This window comes from Myripristis murdjan, chromosome 6 (genome assembly GCF_902150065.1).
Source record: "Myripristis murdjan chromosome 6, fMyrMur1.1, whole genome shotgun sequence".
In the NCBI taxonomy this organism is placed as follows: Eukaryota; Metazoa; Chordata; class Actinopteri; order Holocentriformes; family Holocentridae; genus Myripristis; species Myripristis murdjan.
This window is the reverse complement of record NC_043985.1, coordinates 4,848,263-4,870,058: the sequence shown is the minus strand read 5'-3', so window position 1 is coordinate 4,870,058 and position 21,796 is coordinate 4,848,263. Positions and strand designations below refer to the sequence as shown.

General features: G+C 41.3%; 1 protein-coding gene across 1 annotated transcript; it reads right to left on the bottom strand.

Moving 5' to 3' along the window:
- Window positions 1–530: 530 nt before the first annotated feature.
- Window positions 531–21,528, bottom strand: LOC115360439 (carboxypeptidase A1-like). The gene is made up of 3 exons (XM_030053358.1): window positions 21,319–21,528; window positions 1,699–1,783; window positions 531–792 (listed from the first exon to the last, which is right to left on the bottom strand). The coding sequence occupies exons 1-3, from the start codon at window positions 21,526–21,528 to the stop codon at window positions 605–607; spliced, it is 483 nt and encodes a 160-aa protein (XP_029909218.1). The 3' UTR covers window positions 531–604.
- Between the last annotated feature and the right edge of the window lie 268 nt (window positions 21,529–21,796).

The window sequence follows — 21,796 nt, the reverse complement described above, 5'->3', positions numbered from 1 at the left end:
CAGAGCAGTCTGTCCTTCTCTTCTAATATCACCTCATGAGTAGACGTCAGAGGTGAAATGAAATGTTTAAGAAAGTATATTTTTTATTTATTCATTTCTTCTATATCAGGTGGAGAGGGGGTACGTTCCCAGCACACAATAACCCATTTTGGAGTGCTATATCAAAAATGTCATCAGAAAAATTTTCTAGTAGATATTGTGAACCACTGTGTTTTACAAAATAATATGATTTTTTTTTCTTTTTTAGTACATACTGAAATGGAAGCATTTCAAAAGAGAATGCAACAAAGTCTCACAGTTCTGGGTCAGATATCGTTGTTCATCTTTTGGTGTTTCAAGGATTTTTGCTGGTCAAAAAATGGCATTTGTTTTTGTGAACTTGGGAAAATCATGAATGCAGCCATACCCCAATAAATCCATCTGAATGACACTACATGCACTCATATGTAACGTAAGACTTTCAAAGTCAAAAAAAGAGGATACAACAGTTTTTACAGTGCTCATTTATTTGTCTGTGGCGTTAGTGGTGCTTCAAGAGCAATTGATGTTCATGGTGATGATATTAGCTAATAACAGCATCTCAGGGATTTCCACTTTACACACATTAGTTGGTGTTCGTGCTGGTGTGATCCATGATGGCCATCAGAGCCAGCCAGGTCTCAGAGGCAGTGGGGATGATATGATTGGCTGGCAGGATGAAACCATAGTCACCAGTGTCCCTCAGCTCAAAGGTGTAGGAGTACTTGATGCCCTGATTGTAGGTCCAGTCAATGCTGCCGCCACTGGCTTGGTCTACAATTTAAAGAACATTTTTAAGTGTTTTGTGCTTCACATATAAATCAAATCATGCTCTGCTGTTTTTCACTGGGACCTTTTTCACTGATTCCCTGCTCAATTTAAATAATCCCAGCTTTTTAGGTTATCATATTTTCTAGTATTAAAGTTTTTTTGTTAGGAATTGAACATAAGCTCATATACAGTGTTTATAGATTGAAGCATTAATAATTCCTATAGTTGCATTACCATTGCACTATGACCTGCACAAGCTTCAGTTCATAGAATATGTGTCATCACAAGGGGTTCAGGGGCTAAAACCAAAACAGATTAACTGTATCACTGGTCCTGAAATGTAGAGATAAATTTCATTCATCAGACTGTTTACATTTGCTGAACTGAGCTCCACCCACACAGGAAACTATTTTCCTTTTATAACCTGGTTGTTTGGATATATTCAGCTCAACACTGGACCTCCATGATGGCGCCATGGCAACATGGTGCTAGGAGATTTGTGATGCAACTGAAAAGCATTTATAGTCAGTATAATATAAGTTCTGGAGGTGGTAGGGATTCAGTGTCTTGCTCAAGGACAGTTCAGTGGAGTAAATGCTCGCTGACAGGGATTTGAACCCACATCGTCTGGCTGAAGCCCCAGTGTTTCCGCTGTGCTGAATTCTCTTTGAAAATGAGTGTGCTGTCCAAAGTCATCTGTTTACCTTGCTCTCTCATCTATGCATTTTCAACAGAATTTTGTGGGGGGGGGTTTTTGTTTTTTTTTTTTATCTGCAACTTTACATTCACAGCAAATCCTAATACATCAGAAAGTGTTATACTGAATTATTTATCAAAATGGATGATAAATTACTTGTATTACATGGGCTAAACCTTTCAGATATTGGAACTGGTGCTGCTGAAACTTACAGATGGTGTTGATGATGCTGCCGTATGTGTAGTTAGTGCGGTGCATGGAGGCGAGGTCAGTGATAGCCTTCTTAGCCAGGTCATCCTGTGGGAAGGGAAGACATTAACATAATCACAAATTTAAGTTTTTCTCCCTAGTTTCTTAAAACTTACAGTTTGTACAGTAGCACCTAGACTTAAATTCTTAGATTGCCAATATTGCGACTAGAACATATTATATAGTGCAAGGATCAAACCACTACAGTCCAGCAAGAGACGCAACATGCAGTGGTGGAAAAAAGTTTTAGGACACTTAAAATTTTACACAATCTCAAATATTATTATGAAATTTGTAGAAAAAATCTTTTTGTGTTTCAAAAGGTGTGGCTGCATTAGACAGATACAAACAAATACAAATTATATTTTTTTTGTTTATTGTTTACAAGAAAAACTAACAAAACTAAATTCTTGACAAATTCTTCTGACCACAGAATCTTCTTCCAGTTGCTGGCTGTCCAGTTCTTGTGTGCCTGGGCCCAACGACGCCGGGCTAACCTCTGTCTCTCATTGATCAGGGGCTTCTTGATAGCCTTGTAGGGCCTTAAGCCATGATCTAAAAGTTGGCCACATACAGTGCGGGTGGAACACTGGAAACCAGCTTGGTTTGACCACTGCTGCTGAAGCTCCTGTGATGTCATTCGACGGTTTTGCCTGCACATGCGGATCAGGATGTGGTCATTTCTTGCTGAAGAAACCCTTGGACGCCCAGATCTTGGTTTGTCTTCCAAGCTGTTGGTTCGTCTGTATTTCTGCAGTGTATCCAACTGCTGAAGGACTGCATCTTCAGGCGTGTTTCCTGCATTAGGTTCCTTGTTTTAGCCATTTTTGTGTCTGAAGAACTGTCAAATGTACTGGCTTTATGGAGACACAAAGCTTGGCAACAAAAATTGTGTCTTTCAATAAAAAGAACGACCTTCATCACTGGTACCAAAATGACCCAATACTCAAAATTTCTTATGTATTTTTATGGAACCAATCAATTTTAAGTTTTTAATGGCTTTGTAGGATTTGTTTAGTATTTTGGCTGTGACTGTACTAAAAGAAATTGCACTTGAAGACCTAAGACTGATTCTTAATGCAATATTTCACAAATGCATGGGGTGTCCGAAAACTTTTTTCCACCACTGTACAGTACATTCTGTATCCATAGCATGATCAGGGAAGTGCAAGGTGAATTAATAAGAGAAAAGCACAGAAGTTTTTAGAACGTTGGTGTTGGAATTGTGACAACATAAAGGTTTTCGAATGTCGTTAACACGGGACAGTACAAAGGCTCTAGCATGTTGGGGTTGCGGTTACGAAAACACAAAGGATTTACAATATTGTTAACGTGTGACAATACAAAGACTTTGAACAGGGGACCGTACAAACGCCCTAGCATTTAGTGTTTGTAGTGACAACGCAAACATCTCCCAATGTTGCTAACGTGACAATTCCGAGGTTCCGGAATGTTGCTGTTGGTACTGTGACGACACAAAGGTTTTACAGTGTTGTTAACATGGGACAATACAAAAGTTCTCCCATGTAAGTGTTGGCATTGTGACAACACAAAGGCTTTAGAATGTTATGAACATGTGACAAAGCAACAGTTCTAGAATGTTGGTGGGGGTACTGTGACAACACAAAGCAACAGTTCTAGAATGTTGGTGGGGGTACTGTGACAACACAAAGGCTTTGGAATGTTGTTAACATGTAACAATAGAAAGCTTCTAGAATGTTTGTGTTGCTATTGTGACCACACAAAGGCTTGACGGTGTTGTTAACGTGACAATGCCACAGTTCTAGAACCTTGGTGTTGGTATTGTGACAACATAAAGGTTTTCGGATGTCGTTAACACGGGACAGTACAAAGGCTCTAGCATGTTGGGGTTGCGGTTAGGAAAACACAAAGGTTTTACAATATTGTTAACGTGTGACAATACAAAGACTTTGAACAGGGGACCGTACAAACGCCCTAGCATTTAGTGTTTGTAGTGACAACGCAAACATCTCCCAATGTTGCTAACGTGACAATTCCGAGGTTCCGGAATGTTGCTGTTGGTACTGTGACGACACAAAGGTTTTACAGTGTTGTTAACATGGGACAATACAAAAGTTCTCCCATGTAAGTGTTGGCATTGTGACAACACAAAGGCTTTAGAATGTTATGAACATGTGACAAAGCAACAGTTCTAGAATGTTGGTGGGGGTACTGTGACAACACAAAGCAACAGTTCTAGAATGTTGGTGGGGGTACTGTGACAACACAAAGGCTTTGGAATGTTGTTAACATGTAACAATAGAAAGCTTCTAGAATGTTTGTGTTGCTATTGTGACCACACAAAGGCTTGACGGTATTGTTAACGTGACAATGCCACAGTTCTAGAACCTTGGTATTGTGACAACATAAAGGTTTTCGAATGTCGTTAACACGGGACAGTACAAAGGCTCTAGCATGTTGGGGTTGCGGTTAGGAAAACACAAAGGTTTTACAATATTGTTAACGTGTGACAATACAAAGACTTTGAACAGGGGACCGTACAAACGCCCTAGCATTTAGTGTTTGTAGTGACAACGCAAACATCTCCCAATGTTGCTAACGTGACAATTCCGAGGTTCCGGAATGTTGCTGTTGGTACTGTGACGACACAAAGGTTTTACAGTGTTGTTAACATGGGACAATACAAAAGTTCTCCCATGTAAGTGTTGGCATTGTGACAACACAAAGGCTTTAGAATGTTATGAACATGTGACAAAGCAACAGTTCTAGAATGTTGGTGGGGGTACTGTGACAACACAAAGCAACAGTTCTAGAATGTTGGTGGGGGTACTGTGACAACACAAAGGCTTTGGAATGTTGTTAACATGTAACAATAGAAAGCTTCTAGAATGTTTGTGTTGCTATTGTGACCACACAAAGGCTTGACGGTGTTGTTAACGTGACAATGCCACAGTTCTAGAACCTTGGTATTGTGACAACATAAAGGTTTTCGAATGTCGTTAACACGGGACAGTACAAAGGCTCTAGCATGTTGGGGTTGCGGTTAGGAAAACACAAAGGTTTTACAATATTGTTAACGTGTGACAATACAAAGACTTTGAACAGGGGACCGTACAAACGCCCTAGCATTTAGTGTTTGTAGTGACAACGCAAACATCTCCCAATGTTGCTAACGTGACAATTCCGAGGTTCCGGAATGTTGCTGTTGGTACTGTGACGACACAAAGGTTTTACAGTGTTGTTAACATGGGACAATACAAAAGTTCTCCCATGTAAGTGTTGGCATTGTGACAACACAAAGGCTTTAGAATGTTATGAACATGTGACAAAGCAACAGTTCTAGAATGTTGGTGGGGGTACTGTGACAACACAAAGCAACAGTTCTAGAATGTTGGTGGGGGTACTGTGACAACACAAAGGCTTTGGAATGTTGTTAACATGTAACAATAGAAAGCTTCTAGAATGTTTGTGTTGCTATTGTGACCACACAAAGGCTTGACGGTATTGATAACGTGACAATGCCACAGTTCTAGAACCTTGGTATTGTGACAACATAAAGGTTTTCGGATGTCGTTAACACGGGACAGTTCAAAGGCTCTAGCATGTTGGGGTTGCGGTTAGGAAAACACAAAGGTTTTACAATATTGTTAACGTGTGACAATACAAAGACTTTGAACAGGGGACCGTACAAACGCCCTAGCATTTAGTGTTTGTAGTGACAACGCAAACATCTCCCAATGTTGCTAACGTGACAATTCCGAGGTTCCGGAATGTTGCTGTTGGTACTGTGACGACACAAAGGTTTTACAGTGTTGTTAACATGGGACAATACAAAAGTTCTCCCATGTAAGTGTTGGCATTGTGACAACACAAAGGCTTTCGAATGTTATGAACATGTGACAAAGCAACAGTTCTAGAATGTTGGTGGGGGTACTGTGACAACACAAAGCAACAGTTCTAGAATGTTGGTGGGGGTACTGTGACAACACAAAGGCTTTGGAATGTTGTTAACATGTAACAATAGACAGCTTCTAGAATGTTTGTGTTGCTATTGTGACCACACAAAGGCTTGACGGTGTTGTTAACGTGACAATGCCACAGTTCTAGAACCTTGGTGTTGGTATTGTGACAACATAAAGGTTTTCGGATGTCGTTAACACTACAAAGGCTCTAGCATGTTGGGGTTGCGGTTAGGAAAACACAAAGGTTTTACAATATTGGTAACGTGTGACAATACAAAGACTTTGAACAGGGGACCGTACAAACGCCCTAGCATTTAGTGTTTGTAGTGACAACGCAAACATCTCCCAATGTTGCTAACGTGACAATTCCGAGGTTCCGGAATGTTGCTGTTGGTACTGTGACGACACAAAGGTTTTACAGTGTTGTTAACATGGGACAATACAAAAGTTCTCCCATGTAAGTGTTGGCATTGTGACAACACAAAGGCTTTAGAATGTTATGAACATGTGACAAAGCAACAGTTCTAGAATGTTGGTGGGGGTACTGTGACAACACAAAGCAACAGTTCTAGAATGTTGGTGGGGGTACTGTGACAACACAAAGGCTTTGGAATGTTGTTAACATGTAACAATAGACAGCTTCTAGAATGTTTGTGTTGCTATTGTGACCACACAAAGGCTTGACGGTGTTGTTAACGTGACAATGCCACAGTTCTAGAACCTTGGTGTTGGTATTGTGACAACATAAAGGTTTTCGGATGTCGTTAACACTACAAAGGCTCTAGCATGTTGGGGTTGCGGTTAGGAAAACACAAAGGTTTTACAATATTGTTAACGTGTGACAATACAAAGACTTTGAACAGGGGACCGTACAAACGCCCTAGCATTTAGTGTTTGTAGTGACAACGCAAACATCTCCCAATGTTGCTAACGTGACAATTCCGAGGTTCCGGAATGTTGCTGTTGGTACTGTGACGACACAAAGGTTTTACAGTGTTGTTAACATGGGACAATACAAAAGTTCTCCCATGTAAGTGTTGGCATTGTGACAACACAAAGGCTTTCGAATGTTATGAACATGTGACAAAGCAACAGTTCTAGAATGTTGGTGGGGGTACTGTGACAACACAAAGCAACAGTTCTAGAATGTTGGTGGGGGTACTGTGACAACACAAAGGCTTTGGAATGTTGTTAACATGTAACAATAGAAAGCTTCTAGAATGTTTGTGTTGCTATTGTGACCACACAAAGGCTTGACGGTGTTGTTAACGTGACAATGCCACAGTTCTAGAACCTTGGTATTGTGACAACATAAAGGTTTTCGAATGTCGTTAACACGGACAGTACAAAGGCTCTAGCATGTTGGGGTTGCGGTTAGGAAAACACAAAGGTTTTACAATATTGTTAACGTGTGACAATACAAAGACTTTGAACAGGGGACCGTACAAACGCCCTAGCATTTAGTGTTTGTAGTGACAACGCAAACATCTCCCAATGTTGCTAACGTGACAATTCCGAGGTTCCGGAATGTTGCTGTTGGTACTGTGACGACACAAAGGTTTTACAGTGTTGTTAACATGGGACAATACAAAAGTTCTCCCATGTAAGTGTTGGCATTGTGACAACACAAAGGCTTTAGAATGTTATGAACATGTCACAAAGCAACAGTTCTAGAATGTTGGTGGGGGTACTGTGACAACACAAAGCAACAGTTCTAGAATGTTGGTGGGGGTACTGTGACAACACAAAGGCTTTGGAATGTTGTTAACATGTAACAATAGAAAGCTTCTAGAATGTTTGTGTTGCTATTGTGACCACACAAAGGCTTGACGGTATTGTTAACGTGACAATGCCACAGTTCTAGAACCTTGGTATTGTGACAACATAAAGGTTTTCGGATGTCGTTAACACGGGACAGTTCAAAGGCTCTAGCATGTTGGGGTTGCGGTTAGGAAAACACAAAGGTTTTACAATATTGTTAACGTGTGACAATACAAAGACTTTGAACAGGGGACCGTACAAACGCCCTAGCATTTAGTGTTTGTAGTGACAACGCAAACATCTCCCAATGTTGCTAACGTGACAATTCCGAGGTTCCGGAATGTTGCTGTTGGTACTGTGACGACACAAAGGTTTTACAGTGTTGTTAACATGGGACAATACAAAAGTTCTCCCATGTAAGTGTTGGCATTGTGACAACACAAAGGCTTTAGAATGTTATGAACATGTCACAAAGCAACAGTTCTAGAATGTTGGTGGGGGTACTGTGACAACACAAAGCAACAGTTCTAGAATGTTGGTGGGGGTACTGTGACAACACAAAGGCTTTGGAATGTTGTTAACATGTAACAATAGAAAGCTTCTAGAATGTTTGTGTTGCTATTGTGACCACACAAAGGCTTGACGGTATTGTTAACGTGACAATGCCACAGTTCTAGAACCTTGGTATTGTGACAACATAAAGGTTTTCGGATGTCGTTAACACGGGACAGTACAAAGGCTCTAGCATGTTGGGGTTGCGGTTAGGAAAACACAAAGGTTTTACAATATTGGTAACGTGTGACAATACAAAGACTTTGAACAGGGGACCGTACAAACGCCCTAGCATTTAGTGTTTGTAGTGACAACGCAAACATCTCCCAATGTTGCTAACGTGACAATTCCGAGGTTCCGGAATGTTGCTGTTGGTACTGTGACGACACAAAGGTTTTACAGTGTTGTTAACATGGGACAATACAAAAGTTCTCCCATGTAAGTGTTGGCATTGTGACAACACAAAGGCTTTAGAATGTTATGAACATGTGACAAAGCAACAGTTCTAGAATGTTGGTGGGGGTACTGTGACAACACAAAGCAACAGTTCTAGAATGTTGGTGGGGGTACTGTGACAACACAAAGGCTTTGGAATGTTGTTAACATGTAACAATAGACAGCTTCTAGAATGTTTGTGTTGCTATTGTGACCACACAAAGGCTTGACGGTGTTGTTAACGTGACAATGCCACAGTTCTAGAACCTTGGTGTTGGTATTGTGACAACATAAAGGTTTTCGGATGTCGTTAACACTACAAAGGCTCTAGCATGTTGGGGTTGCGGTTAGGAAAACACAAAGGTTTTACAATATTGGTAACGTGTGACAATACAAAGACTTTGAACAGGGGACCGTACAAACGCCCTAGCATTTAGTGTTTGTAGTGACAACGCAAACATCTCCCAATGTTGCTAACGTGACAATTCCGAGGTTCCGGAATGTTGCTGTTGGTACTGTGACGACACAAAGGTTTTACAGTGTTGTTAACATGGGACAATACAAAAGTTCTCCCATGTAAGTGTTGGCATTGTGACAACACAAAGGCTTTAGAATGTTATGAACATGTGACAAAGCAACAGTTCTAGAATGTTGGTGGGGGTACTGTGACAACACAAAGGCTTTGGAATGTTGTTAACATGTAACAATAGACAGCTTCTAGAATGTTTGTGTTGCTATTGTGACCACACAAAGGCTTGACGGTGTTGTTAACGTGACAATGCCACAGTTCTAGAACCTTGGTGTTGGTATTGTGACAACATAAAGGTTTTCGGATGTCGTTAACACTACAAAGGCTCTAGCATGTTGGGGTTGCGGTTAGGAAAACACAAAGGTTTTACAATATTGTTAACGTGTGACAATACAAAGACTTTGAACAGGGGACCGTACAAACGCCCTAGCATTTAGTGTTTGTAGTGACAACGCAAACATCTCCCAATGTTGCTAACGTGACAATTCCGAGGTTCCGGAATGTTGCTGTTGGTACTGTGACGACACAAAGGTTTTACAGTGTTGTTAACATGGGACAATACAAAAGTTCTCCCATGTAAGTGTTGGCATTGTGACAACACAAAGGCTTTAGAATGTTATGAACATGTGACAAAGCAACAGTTCTAGAATGTTGGTGGGGGTACTGTGACAACACAAAGCAACAGTTCTAGAATGTTGGTGGGGGTACTGTGACAACACAAAGGCTTTGGAATGTTGTTAACATGTAACAATAGAAAGCTTCTAGAATGTTTGTGTTGCTATTGTGACCACACAAAGGCTTGACGGTGTTGTTAACGTGACAATGCCACAGTTCTAGAACCTTGGTATTGTGACAACATAAAGGTTTTCGGATGTCGTTAACACGGACAGTACAAAGGCTCTAGCATGTTGGGGTTGCGGTTAGGAAAACACAAAGGTTTTACAATATTGTTAACGTGTGACAATACAAAGACTTTGAACAGGGGACCGTACAAACGCCCTAGCATTTAGTGTTTGTAGTGACAACGCAAACATCTCCCAATGTTGCTAACGTGACAATTCCGAGGTTCCGGAATGTTGCTGTTGGTACTGTGACGACACAAAGGTTTTACAGTGTTGTTAACATGGGACAATACAAAAGTTCTCCCATGTAAGTGTTGGCATTGTGACAACACAAAGGCTTTAGAATGTTATGAACATGTCACAAAGCAACAGTTCTAGAATGTTGGTGGGGGTACTGTGACAACACAAAGCAACAGTTCTAGAATGTTGGTGGGGGTACTGTGACAACACAAAGGCTTTGGAATGTTGTTAACATGTAACAATAGAAAGCTTCTAGAATGTTTGTGTTGCTATTGTGACCACACAAAGGCTTGACGGTATTGATAACGTGACAATGCCACAGTTCTAGAACCTTGTGTTGGTATTGTGACAACATAAAGGTTTTCGAATGTCGTTAACGACAGTACAAAGGCTCTAGCATGTTGGGGTTGCGGTTAGGAAAACACAAAGGTTTTACAATATTGTTAACGTGTGACAATACAAAGACTTTGAACAGGGGACCGTACAAACGCCCTAGCATTTAGTGTTTGTAGTGACAACGCAAACATCTCCCAATGTTGCTAACGTGACAATTCCGAGGTTCCGGAATGTTGCTGTTGGTACTGTGACGACACAAAGGTTTTACAGTGTTGTTAACATGGGACAATACAAAAGTTCTCCCATGTAAGTGTTGGCATTGTGACAACACAAAGGCTTTAGAATGTTATGAACATGTGACAAAGCAACAGTTCTAGAATGTTGGTGGGGGTACTGTGACAACACAAAGCAACAGTTCTAGAATGTTGGTGGGGGTACTGTGACAACACAAAGGCTTTGGAATGTTGTTAACATGTAACAATAGAAAGCTTCTAGAATGTTTGTGTTGCTATTGTGACCACACAAAGGCTTGACGGTGTTGTTAACGTGACAATGCCACAGTTCTAGAACCTTGGTATTGTGACAACATAAAGGTTTTCGAATGTCGTTAACACGGGACAGTACAAAGGCTCTAGCATGTTGGGGTTGCGGTTAGGAAAACACAAAGGTTTTACAATATTGTTAACGTGTGACAATACAAAGACTTTGAACAGGGGACCGTACAAACGCCCTAGCATTTAGTGTTTGTAGTGACAACGCAAACATCTCCCAATGTTGCTAACGTGACAATTCCGAGGTTCCGGAATGTTGCTGTTGGTACTGTGACGACACAAAGGTTTTACAGTGTTGTTAACATGGGACAATACAAAAGTTCTCCCATGTAAGTGTTGGCATTGTGACAACACAAAGGCTTTAGAATGTTATGAACATGTGACAAAGCAACAGTTCTAGAATGTTGGTGGGGGTACTGTGACAACACAAAGCAACAGTTCTAGAATGTTGGTGGGGGTACTGTGACAACACAAAGGCTTTGGAATGTTGTTAACATGTAACAATAGACAGCTTCTAGAATGTTTGTGTTGCTATTGTGACCACACAAAGGCTTGACGGTGTTGTTAACGTGACAATGCCACAGTTCTAGAACCTTGGTGTTGGTATTGTGACAACATAAAGGTTTTCGGATGTCGTTAACACTACAAAGGCTCTAGCATGTTGGGGTTGCGGTTAGGAAAACACAAAGGTTTTACAATATTGTTAACGTGTGACAATACAAAGACTTTGAACAGGGGACCGTACAAACGCCCTAGCATTTAGTGTTTGTAGTGACAACGCAAACATCTCCCAATGTTGCTAACGTGACAATTCCGAGGTTCCGGAATGTTGCTGTTGGTACTGTGACGACACAAAGGTTTTACAGTGTTGTTAACATGGGACAATACAAAAGTTCTCCCATGTAAGTGTTGGCATTGTGACAACACAAAGGCTTTAGAATGTTATGAACATGTGACAAAGCAACAGTTCTAGAATGTTGGTGGGGGTACTGTGACAACACAAAGCAACAGTTCTAGAATGTTGGTGGGGGTACTGTGACAACACAAAGGCTTTGGAATGTTGTTAACATGTAACAATAGAAAGCTTCTAGAATGTTTGTGTTGCTATTGTGACCACACAAAGGCTTGACGGTGTTGTTAACGTGACAATGCCACAGTTCTAGAACCTTGGTATTGTGACAACATAAAGGTTTTCGGATGTCGTTAACACGGGACAGTACAAAGGCTCTAGCATGTTGGGGTTGCGGTTAGGAAAACACAAAGGTTTTACAATATTGTTAACGTGTGACAATACAAAGACTTTGAACAGGGGACCGTACAAACGCCCTAGCATTTAGTGTTTGTAGTGACAACGCAAACATCTCCCAATGTTGCTAACGTGACAATTCCGAGGTTCCGGAATGTTGCTGTTGGTACTGTGACGACACAAAGGTTTTACAGTGTTGTTAACATGGGACAATACAAAAGTTCTCCCATGTAAGTGTTGGCATTGTGACAACACAAAGGCTTTAGAATGTTATGAACATGTGACAAAGCAACAGTTCTAGAATGTTGGTGGGGGTACTGTGACAACACAAAGCAACAGTTCTAGAATGTTGGTGGGGGTACTGTGACAACACAAAGGCTTTGGAATGTTGTTAACATGTAACAATAGAAAGCTTCTAGAATGTTTGTGTTGCTATTGTGACCACACAAAGGCTTGACGGTATTGATAACGTGACAATGCCACAGTTCTAGAACCTTGGTATTGTGACAACATAAAGGTTTTCGGATGTCGTTAACACGGGACAGTTCAAAGGCTCTAGCATGTTGGGGTTGCGGTTAGGAAAACACAAAGGTTTTACAATATTGTTAACGTGTGACAATACAAAGACTTTGAACAGGGGACCGTACAAACGCCCTAGCATTTAGTGTTTGTAGTGACAACGCAAACATCTCCCAATGTTGCTAACGTGACAATTCCGAGGTTCCGGAATGTTGCTGTTGGTACTGTGACGACACAAAGGTTTTACAGTGTTGTTAACATGGGACAATACAAAAGTTCTCCCATGTAAGTGTTGGCATTGTGACAACACAAAGGCTTTAGAATGTTATGAACATGTCACAAAGCAACAGTTCTAGAATGTTGGTGGGGGTACTGTGACAACACAAAGCAACAGTTCTAGAATGTTGGTGGGGGTACTGTGACAACACAAAGGCTTTGGAATGTTGTTAACATGTAACAATAGAAAGCTTCTAGAATGTTTGTGTTGCTATTGTGACCACACAAAGGCTTGACGGTATTGTTAACGTGACAATGCCACAGTTCTAGAACCTTGGTATTGTGACAACATAAAGGTTTTCGGATGTCGTTAACACGGGACAGTACAAAGGCTCTAGCATGTTGGGGTTGCGGTTAGGAAAACACAAAGGTTTTACAATATTGTTAACGTGTGACAATACAAAGACTTTGAACAGGGGACCGTACAAACGCCCTAGCATTTAGTGTTTGTAGTGACAACGCAAACATCTCCCAATGTTGCTAACGTGACAATTCCGAGGTTCCGGAATGTTGCTGTTGGTACTGTGACGACACAAAGGTTTTACAGTGTTGTTAACATGGGACAATACAAAAGTTCTCCCATGTAAGTGTTGGCATTGTGACAACACAAAGGCTTTAGAATGTTATGAACATGTGACAAAGCAACAGTTCTAGAATGTTGGTGGGGGTACTGTGACAACACAAAGCAACAGTTCTAGAATGTTGGTGGGGGTACTGTGACAACACAAAGGCTTTGGAATGTTGTTAACATGTAACAATAGACAGCTTCTAGAATGTTTGTGTTGCTATTGTGACCACACAAAGGCTTGACGGTAGTTGTTAACGTGACAATGCCACAGTTCTAGAACCTTGGTGTTGGTATTGTGACAACATAAAGGTTTTCGGATGTCGTTAACACTACAAAGGCTCTAGCATGTTGGGGTTGCGGTTAGGAAAACACAAAGGTTTTACAATATTGTTAACGTGTGACAATACAAAGACTTTGAACAGGGGACCGTACAAACGCCCTAGCATTTAGTGTTTGTAGTGACAACGCAAACATCTCCCAATGTTGCTAACGTGACAATTCCGAGGTTCCGGAATGTTGCTGTTGGTACTGTGACGACACAAAGGTTTTACAGTGTTGTTAACATGGGACAATACAAAAGTTCTCCCATGTAAGTGTTGGCATTGTGACAACACAAAGGCTTTAGAATGTTATGAACATGTGACAAAGCAACAGTTCTAGAATGTTGGTGGGGGTACTGTGACAACACAAAGCAACAGTTCTAGAATGTTGGTGGGGGTACTGTGACAACACAAAGGCTTTGGAATGTTGTTAACATGTAACAATAGACAGCTTCTAGAATGTTTGTGTTGCTATTGTGACCACACAAAGGCTTGACGGTAGTTGTTAACGTGACAATGCCACAGTTCTAGAACCTTGTGTTGGTATTGTGACAACATAAAGGTTTTCGGATGTCGTTAACACTACAAAGGCTCTAGCATGTTGGGGTTGCGGTTAGGAAAACACAAAGGTTTTACAATATTGTTAACGTGTGACAATACAAAGACTTTGAACAGGGGACCGTACAAACGCCCTAGCATTTAGTGTTTGTAGTGACAACGCAAACATCTCCCAATGTTGCTAACGTGACAATTCCGAGGTTCCGGAATGTTGCTGTTGGTACTGTGACGACACAAAGGTTTTACAGTGTTGTTAACATGGGACAATACAAAAGTTCTCCCATGTAAGTGTTGGCATTGTGACAACACAAAGGCTTTAGAATGTTATGAACATGTGACAAAGCAACAGTTCTAGAATGTTGGTGGGGGTACTGTGACAACACAAAGCAACAGTTCTAGAATGTTGGTGGGGGTACTGTGACAACACATAGGACGCTTCTAGCATGTTTGTGTGGGTGGGTGTTAACATGACAATAGAAAGTCAGACAGTTTGTTTTAACATGTCTACAACAGCATTGGGTTGTAGAACGCAAGGCTTCATTACCTGCCTCATTTGTGCTAACGTACATTTAAGGTCAACATGGGAGCTGTGCAACAGGGTTTACTGTGGTCACAATAGCAACACAAACATTCTAGAAGCTGTCTATTGTTACATGTTAACAACATTCCAAAGCCTTTGTGTTGTCACAGTACCCCCACCAACATTCTAGAACTGTTGCTTTGTGTTGTCACAGTACCCCCACCAACATTCTAGAACTGTTGCTTTGTCACATGTTCATAACATTCTAAAGCCTTTGTGTTGTCACAATGCCAACACTTACATGGGAGAACTTTTGTATTGTCCCATGTTAACAACACTGTAAAACCTTTGTGTCGTCACAGTACCAACAGCAACATTCCGGAACCTCGGAATTGTCACGTTAGCAACATTGGGAGATGTTTGCGTTGTCACTACAAACACTAAATGCTAGGGCGTTTGTACGGTCCCCTGTTCAAAGTCTTTGTATTGTCACACGTTAACAATATTGTAAAACCTTTGTGTTTTCCTAACCGCAACCCCAACATGCTAGAGCCTTTGTACTGTCCCGTGTTAACGACATCCGAAAACCTTTATGTTGTCACAATACCAAGGTTCTAGAACTGTGGCATTGTCACGTTATCAATACCGTCAAGCCTTTGTGTGGTCACAATAGCAACACAAACATTCTAGAAGCTTTCTATTGTTACATGTTAACAACATTCCAAAGCCTTTGTGTTGTCACAGTACCCCCACCAACATTCTAGAACTGTTGCTTTGTGTTGTCACAGTACCCCCACCAACATTCTAGAACTGTTGCTTTGTCACATGTTCATAACATTCTAAAGCCTTTGTGTTGTCACAATGCCAACACTTACATGGGAGAACTTTTGTATTGTCCCATGTTAACAACACTGTAAAACCTTTGTGTCGTCACAGTACCAACAGCAACATTCCGGAACCTCGGAATTGTCACGTTAGCAACATTGGGAGATGTTTGCGTTGTCACTACAAACACTAAATGCTAGGGCGTTTGTACGGTCCCCTGTTCAAAGTCTTTGTATTGTCACACGTTAACAATATTGTAAAACCTTTGTGTTTTCCTAACCGCAACCCCAACATGCTAGAGCCTTTGTAGTGTTAACGACATCCGAAAACCTTTATGTTGTCACAATACCAACACCAGGTTCTAGAACTGTGGCATTGTCACGTTAACAACACCGTCAAGCCTTTGTGTGGTCACAATAGCAACACAAACATTCTAGAAGCTGTCTATTGTTACATGTTAACAACATTCCAAAGCCTTTGTGTTGTCACAGTACCCCCACCAACATTCTAGAACTGTTGCTTTGTGTTGTCACAGTACCCCCACCAACATTCTAGAACTGTTGCTTTGTCACATGTTCATAACATTCTAAAGCCTTTGTGTTGTCACAATGCCAACACTTACATGGGAGAACTTTTGTATTGTCCCATGTTAACAACACTGTAAAACCTTTGTGTCGTCACAGTACCAACAGCAACATTCCGGAACCTCGGAATTGTCACGTTAGCAACATTGGGAGATGTTTGCGTTGTCACTACAAACACTAAATGCTAGGGCGTTTGTACGGTCCCCTGTTCAAAGTCTTTGTATTGTCACACGTTAACAATATTGTAAAACCTTTGTGTTTTCCTAACCGCAACCCCAACATGCTAGAGCCTTTGTACTGTCCTGTGTTAACGACATCCGAAAACCTTTATGTTGTCACAATACCAAGGTTCTAGAACTGTGGCATTGTCACGTTAACAATACCGTCAAGCCTTTGTGTGGTCACAATAGCAACACAAACATTCTAGAAGCTTTCTATTGTTACATGTTAACAACATTCCAAAGCCTTTGTGTTGTCACAGTACCCCCACCAACATTCTAGAACTGTTGCTTTGTGTTGTCACAGTACCCCCACCAACATTCTAGAACTGTTGCTTTGTCACATGTTCATAACATTCTAAAGCCTTTGTGTTGTCACAATGCCAACACTTACATGGGAGAACTTTTGTATTGTCCCATGTTAACAACACTGTAAAACCTTTGTGTCGTCACAGTACCAACAGCAACATTCCGGAACCTCGGAATTGTCACGTTAGCAACATTGGGAGATGTTTGCGTTGTCACTACAAACACTAAATGCTAGGGCGTTTGTACGGTCCCCTGTTCAAAGTCTTTGTATTGTCACACGTTAACAATATTGTAAAACCTTTGTGTTTTCCTAACCGCAACCCCAACATGCTAGAGCCTTTGTAGTGTTAACGACATCCGAAAACCTTTATGTTGTCACAATACCAACATCAAGGTTCTAGAACTGTGGCATTGTCACGTTAACAATACCGTCAAGCCTTTGTGTGGTCACAATAGCAACACAAACATTCTAGAAGCTGTCTATTGTTACATGTTAACAACATTCCAAAGCCTTTGTGTTGTCACAGTACCCCCACCAACATTCTAGAACTGTTGCTTTGTGTTGTCACAGTACCCCCACCAACATTCTAGAACTGTTGCTTTGTCACATGTTCATAACATTCTAAAGCCTTTGTGTTGTCACAATGCCAACACTTACATGGGAGAACTTTTGTATTGTCCCATGTTAACAACACTGTAAAACCTTTGTGTCGTCACAGTACCAACAGCAACATTCCGGAACCTCGGAATTGTCACGTTAGCAACATTGGGAGATGTTTGCGTTGTCACTACAAACACTAAATGCTAGGGCGTTTGTACGGTCCCCTGTTCAAAGTCTTTGTATTGTCACGGAAGTTCTCCCATGTAAGTGTTGGCATTGTGACAACACAAAGGCTTTAGAATGTTATGAACATGTGACAAAGCAACAGTTCTAGAATGTTGGTGGGGGTACTGTGACAACACAAAGCAACAGTTCTAGAATGTTGGTGGGGGTACTGTGACAACACAAAGGCTTTGGAATGTTGTTAACATGTAACAATAGACAGCTTCTAGAATGTTTGTGTTGCTATTGTGACCACACAAAGGCTTGACGGTGTTGTTAACGTGACAATGCCACAGTTCTAGAACCTTGGTATTGTGACAACATAAAGGTTTTCGGATGTCGTTAACACGGGACAGTACAAAGGCTCTAGCATGTTGGGGTTGCGGTTAGGAAAACACAAAGGTTTTACAATATTGTTAACGTGTGACAATACAAAGACTTTGAACAGGGGACCGTACAAACGCCCTAGCATTTAGTGTTTGTAGTGACAACGCAAACATCTCCCAATGTTGCTAACGTGACAATTCCGAGGTTCCGGAATGTTGCTGTTGGTACTGTGACGACACAAAGGTTTTACAGTGTTGTTAACATGGGACAATACAAAAGTTCTCCCATGTAAGTGTTGGCATTGTGACAACACAAAGGCTTTAGAATGTTATGAACATGTGACAAAGCAACAGTTCTAGAATGTTGGTGGGGGTACTGTGACAACACAAAGCAACAGTTCTAGAATGTTGGTGGGGGTACTGTGACAACACAAAGGCTTTGGAATGTTGTTAACATGTAACAATAGACAGCTTCTAGAATGTTTGTGTTGCTATTGTGACCACACAAAGGCTTGACGGTATTGTTAACGTGACAATGCCACAGTTCTAGAACCTTGTGTTGGTATTGTGACAACATAAAGGTTTTCGGATGTCGTTAACACGGACAGTACAAAGGCTCTAGCATGTTGGGGTTGCGGTTAGGAAAACACAAAGGTTTTACAATATTGTTAACGTGTGACAATACAAAGACTTTGAACAGGGGACCGTACAAACGCCCTAGCATTTAGTGTTTGTAGTGACAACGCAAACATCTCCCAATGTTGCTAACGTGACAATTCCGAGGTTCCGGAATGTTGCTGTTGGTACTGTGACGACACAAAGGTTTTACAGTGTTGTTAACATGGGACAATACAAAAGTTCTCCCATGTAAGTGTTGGCATTGTGACAACACAAAGGCTTTAGAATGTTATGAACATGTGACAAAGCAACAGTTCTAGAATGTTGGTGGGGGTACTGTGACAACACAAAGCAACAGTTCTAGAATGTTGGTGGGGGTACTGTGACAACACAAAGGCTTTGGAATGTTGTTAACATGTAACAATAGAAAGCTTCTAGAATGTTTGTGTTGCTATTGTGACCACACAAAGGCTTGACGGTATTGTTAACGTGACAATGCCACAGTTCTAGAACCTTGGTATTGTGACAACATAAAGGTTTTCGGATGTCGTTAACACGGGACAGTACAAAGGCTCTAGCATGTTGGGGTTGCGGTTAGGAAAACACAAAGGTTTTACAATATTGTTAACGTGTGACAATACAAAGACTTTGAACAGGGGACCGTACAAACGCCCTAGCATTTAGTGTTTGTAGTGACAACGCAAACATCTCCCAATGTTGCTAACGTGACAATTCCGAGGTTCCGGAATGTTGCTGTTGGTACTGTGACGACACAAAGGTTTTACAGTGTTGTTAACATGGGACAATACAAAAGTTCTCCCATGTAAGTGTTGGCATTGTGACAACACAAAGGCTTTAGAATGTTATGAACATGTCACAAAGCAACAGTTCTAGAATGTTGGTGGGGGTACTGTGACAACACAAAGCAACAGTTCTAGAATGTTGGTGGGGGTACTGTGACAACACAAAGGCTTTGGAATGTTGTTAACATGTAACAATAGACAGCTTCTAGAATGTTTGTGTTGCTATTGTGACCACACAAAGGCTTGACGGTATTGTTAACGTGACAATGCCACAGTTCTAGAACCTTGATGTTGGTATTGTGACAACATAAAGGTTTTCGGATGTCGTTAACACTACAAAGGCTCTAGCATGTTGGGGTTGCGGTTAGGAAAACACAAAGGTTTTACAATATTGTTAACGTGTGACAATACAAAGACTTTGAACAGGGGACCGTACAAACGCCCTAGCATTTAGTGTTTGTAGTGACAACGCAAACATCTCCCAATGTTGCTAACGTGACAATTCCGAGGTTCCGGAATGTTGCTGTTGGTACTGTGACGACACAAAGGTTTTACAGTGTTGTTAACATGGGACAATACAAAAGTTCTCCCATGTAAGTGTTGGCATTGTGACAACACAAAGGCTTTAGAATGTTATGAACATGTGACAAAGCAACAGTTCTAGAATGTTGGTGGGGGTACTGTGACAACACAAAGCAACAGTTCTAGAATGTTGGTGGGGGTACTGTGACAACACAAAGGCTTTGGAATGTTGTTAACATGTAACAATAGACAGCTTCTAGAATGTTTGTGTTGCTATTGTGACCACACAAAGGCTTGACGGTATTGTTAACGTGACAATGCCACAGTTCTAGAACCTTGTGGTATTGTGACAACATAAAGGTTTTCGGATGTCGTTAACACGGGACAGTACAAAGGCTCTAGCATGTTGGGGTTGCGGTTAGGAAAACACAAAGGTTTTACAATATTGTTAACGTGTGACAATACAAAGACTTTGAACAGGGGGCCGTACAAACGCCCTAGCATTTAGTGTTTGTAGTGACAACGCAAACATCTCCGAATGTTGCTAACGTGACAATTCCGAGGTTCCGGAATGCTGGTGTTGGTACTGTGACGACACAACCAGGACTCCCTGGAAGAAGAGACATTGTGTCTCAATGGGACCTTCCTGGTAAAATAAAGGATAAATAAATAAAAATAATACAGTGTTATTAACATGGGACAATACAAAAGCTCTCCAATGTAAGTGTTATGCAATATGTGCAATAACACTGTAAAACCTTTGTGTTTTTCCTAATACCAAGGCCAACAACCTCGAACCTTTGTACTGCCCAAATGTTAACAACATTCTAAAGCCGCTGTGTTGTCACAATAACATCGCCAACATTCTAGAACTTTGGCACAGTCACATGTTAACAACACCGTAAAACCTTTGTGTCATCACAGTACCAACAGCAACATTCGGAAATCTTGGAATTGTCACATGTTAGCAACATTCTGAGATGTTTGTGTTGTCACAATACAAACACTAAATGCTAGGATGTTTGCACTGTCCCCTGTTCAAAGTCTTTGGATTGTCACACGTCAACAATTTTGTAAAACCTTTGTGTTTACGTAACCCCAACCCCAACATGCTAGAGCCTTTGTATTGTCCCATGTTAACAACTTTCTAAAACCTTTATGTTGTCACAATACCAACACCAACATTCTAGAACTGTGGCATTGTTACATGTTAACAACACTGTAAAACGTTTGTGTTGTCACAATAGAAACACAAACATTCTAGAAGCTTTCTATTGTTACATGTTAACAACATTCCAAAGCCTTTGTGTTGTCACAATACCCCCACCAACATTCTAGAACTGTTGCTTTGTCCCCACTTGGCCTCCTTCCGCTTCGGCACCCTCCAGAGACCCCGCGCGCAGGAACCCCGCACGCCCGCAAGAGCAAGCACGAGCTCCCCGCGGGGTCGTTGGGAGCTCGTGTTTGCTGTTGCGCAGCGTGCCCACCACCGTCAGGCGGCAGGCCAGAAGGTGCTGGGCCAGCTCGTACGACTTGAAGAAGTTGTACCGCGTGGGCTTGCTGGGCATGTACTGGCGGAAAGGGCATCGGCCTGCGAGTCGAGAGAGAGAGAGAGAGATGGGGGGGTATCACTGAAGGACAGTGTGAATGTTGTCAGACTTCATATTTTCCTCTGTTTCGCTTTGCTTTATTTTCAATGTTTCACCGTTTCAATGTTCTTTTGTTATTCGTTCACCCGAACGTGCCTTTGCTATATTGTATGTGATACAGTTGCGCAGATAAACCTTCATCGAATTAAATTGCGCTGCTGAGAGGAGAGGGAGAAAGGCAGTCCGC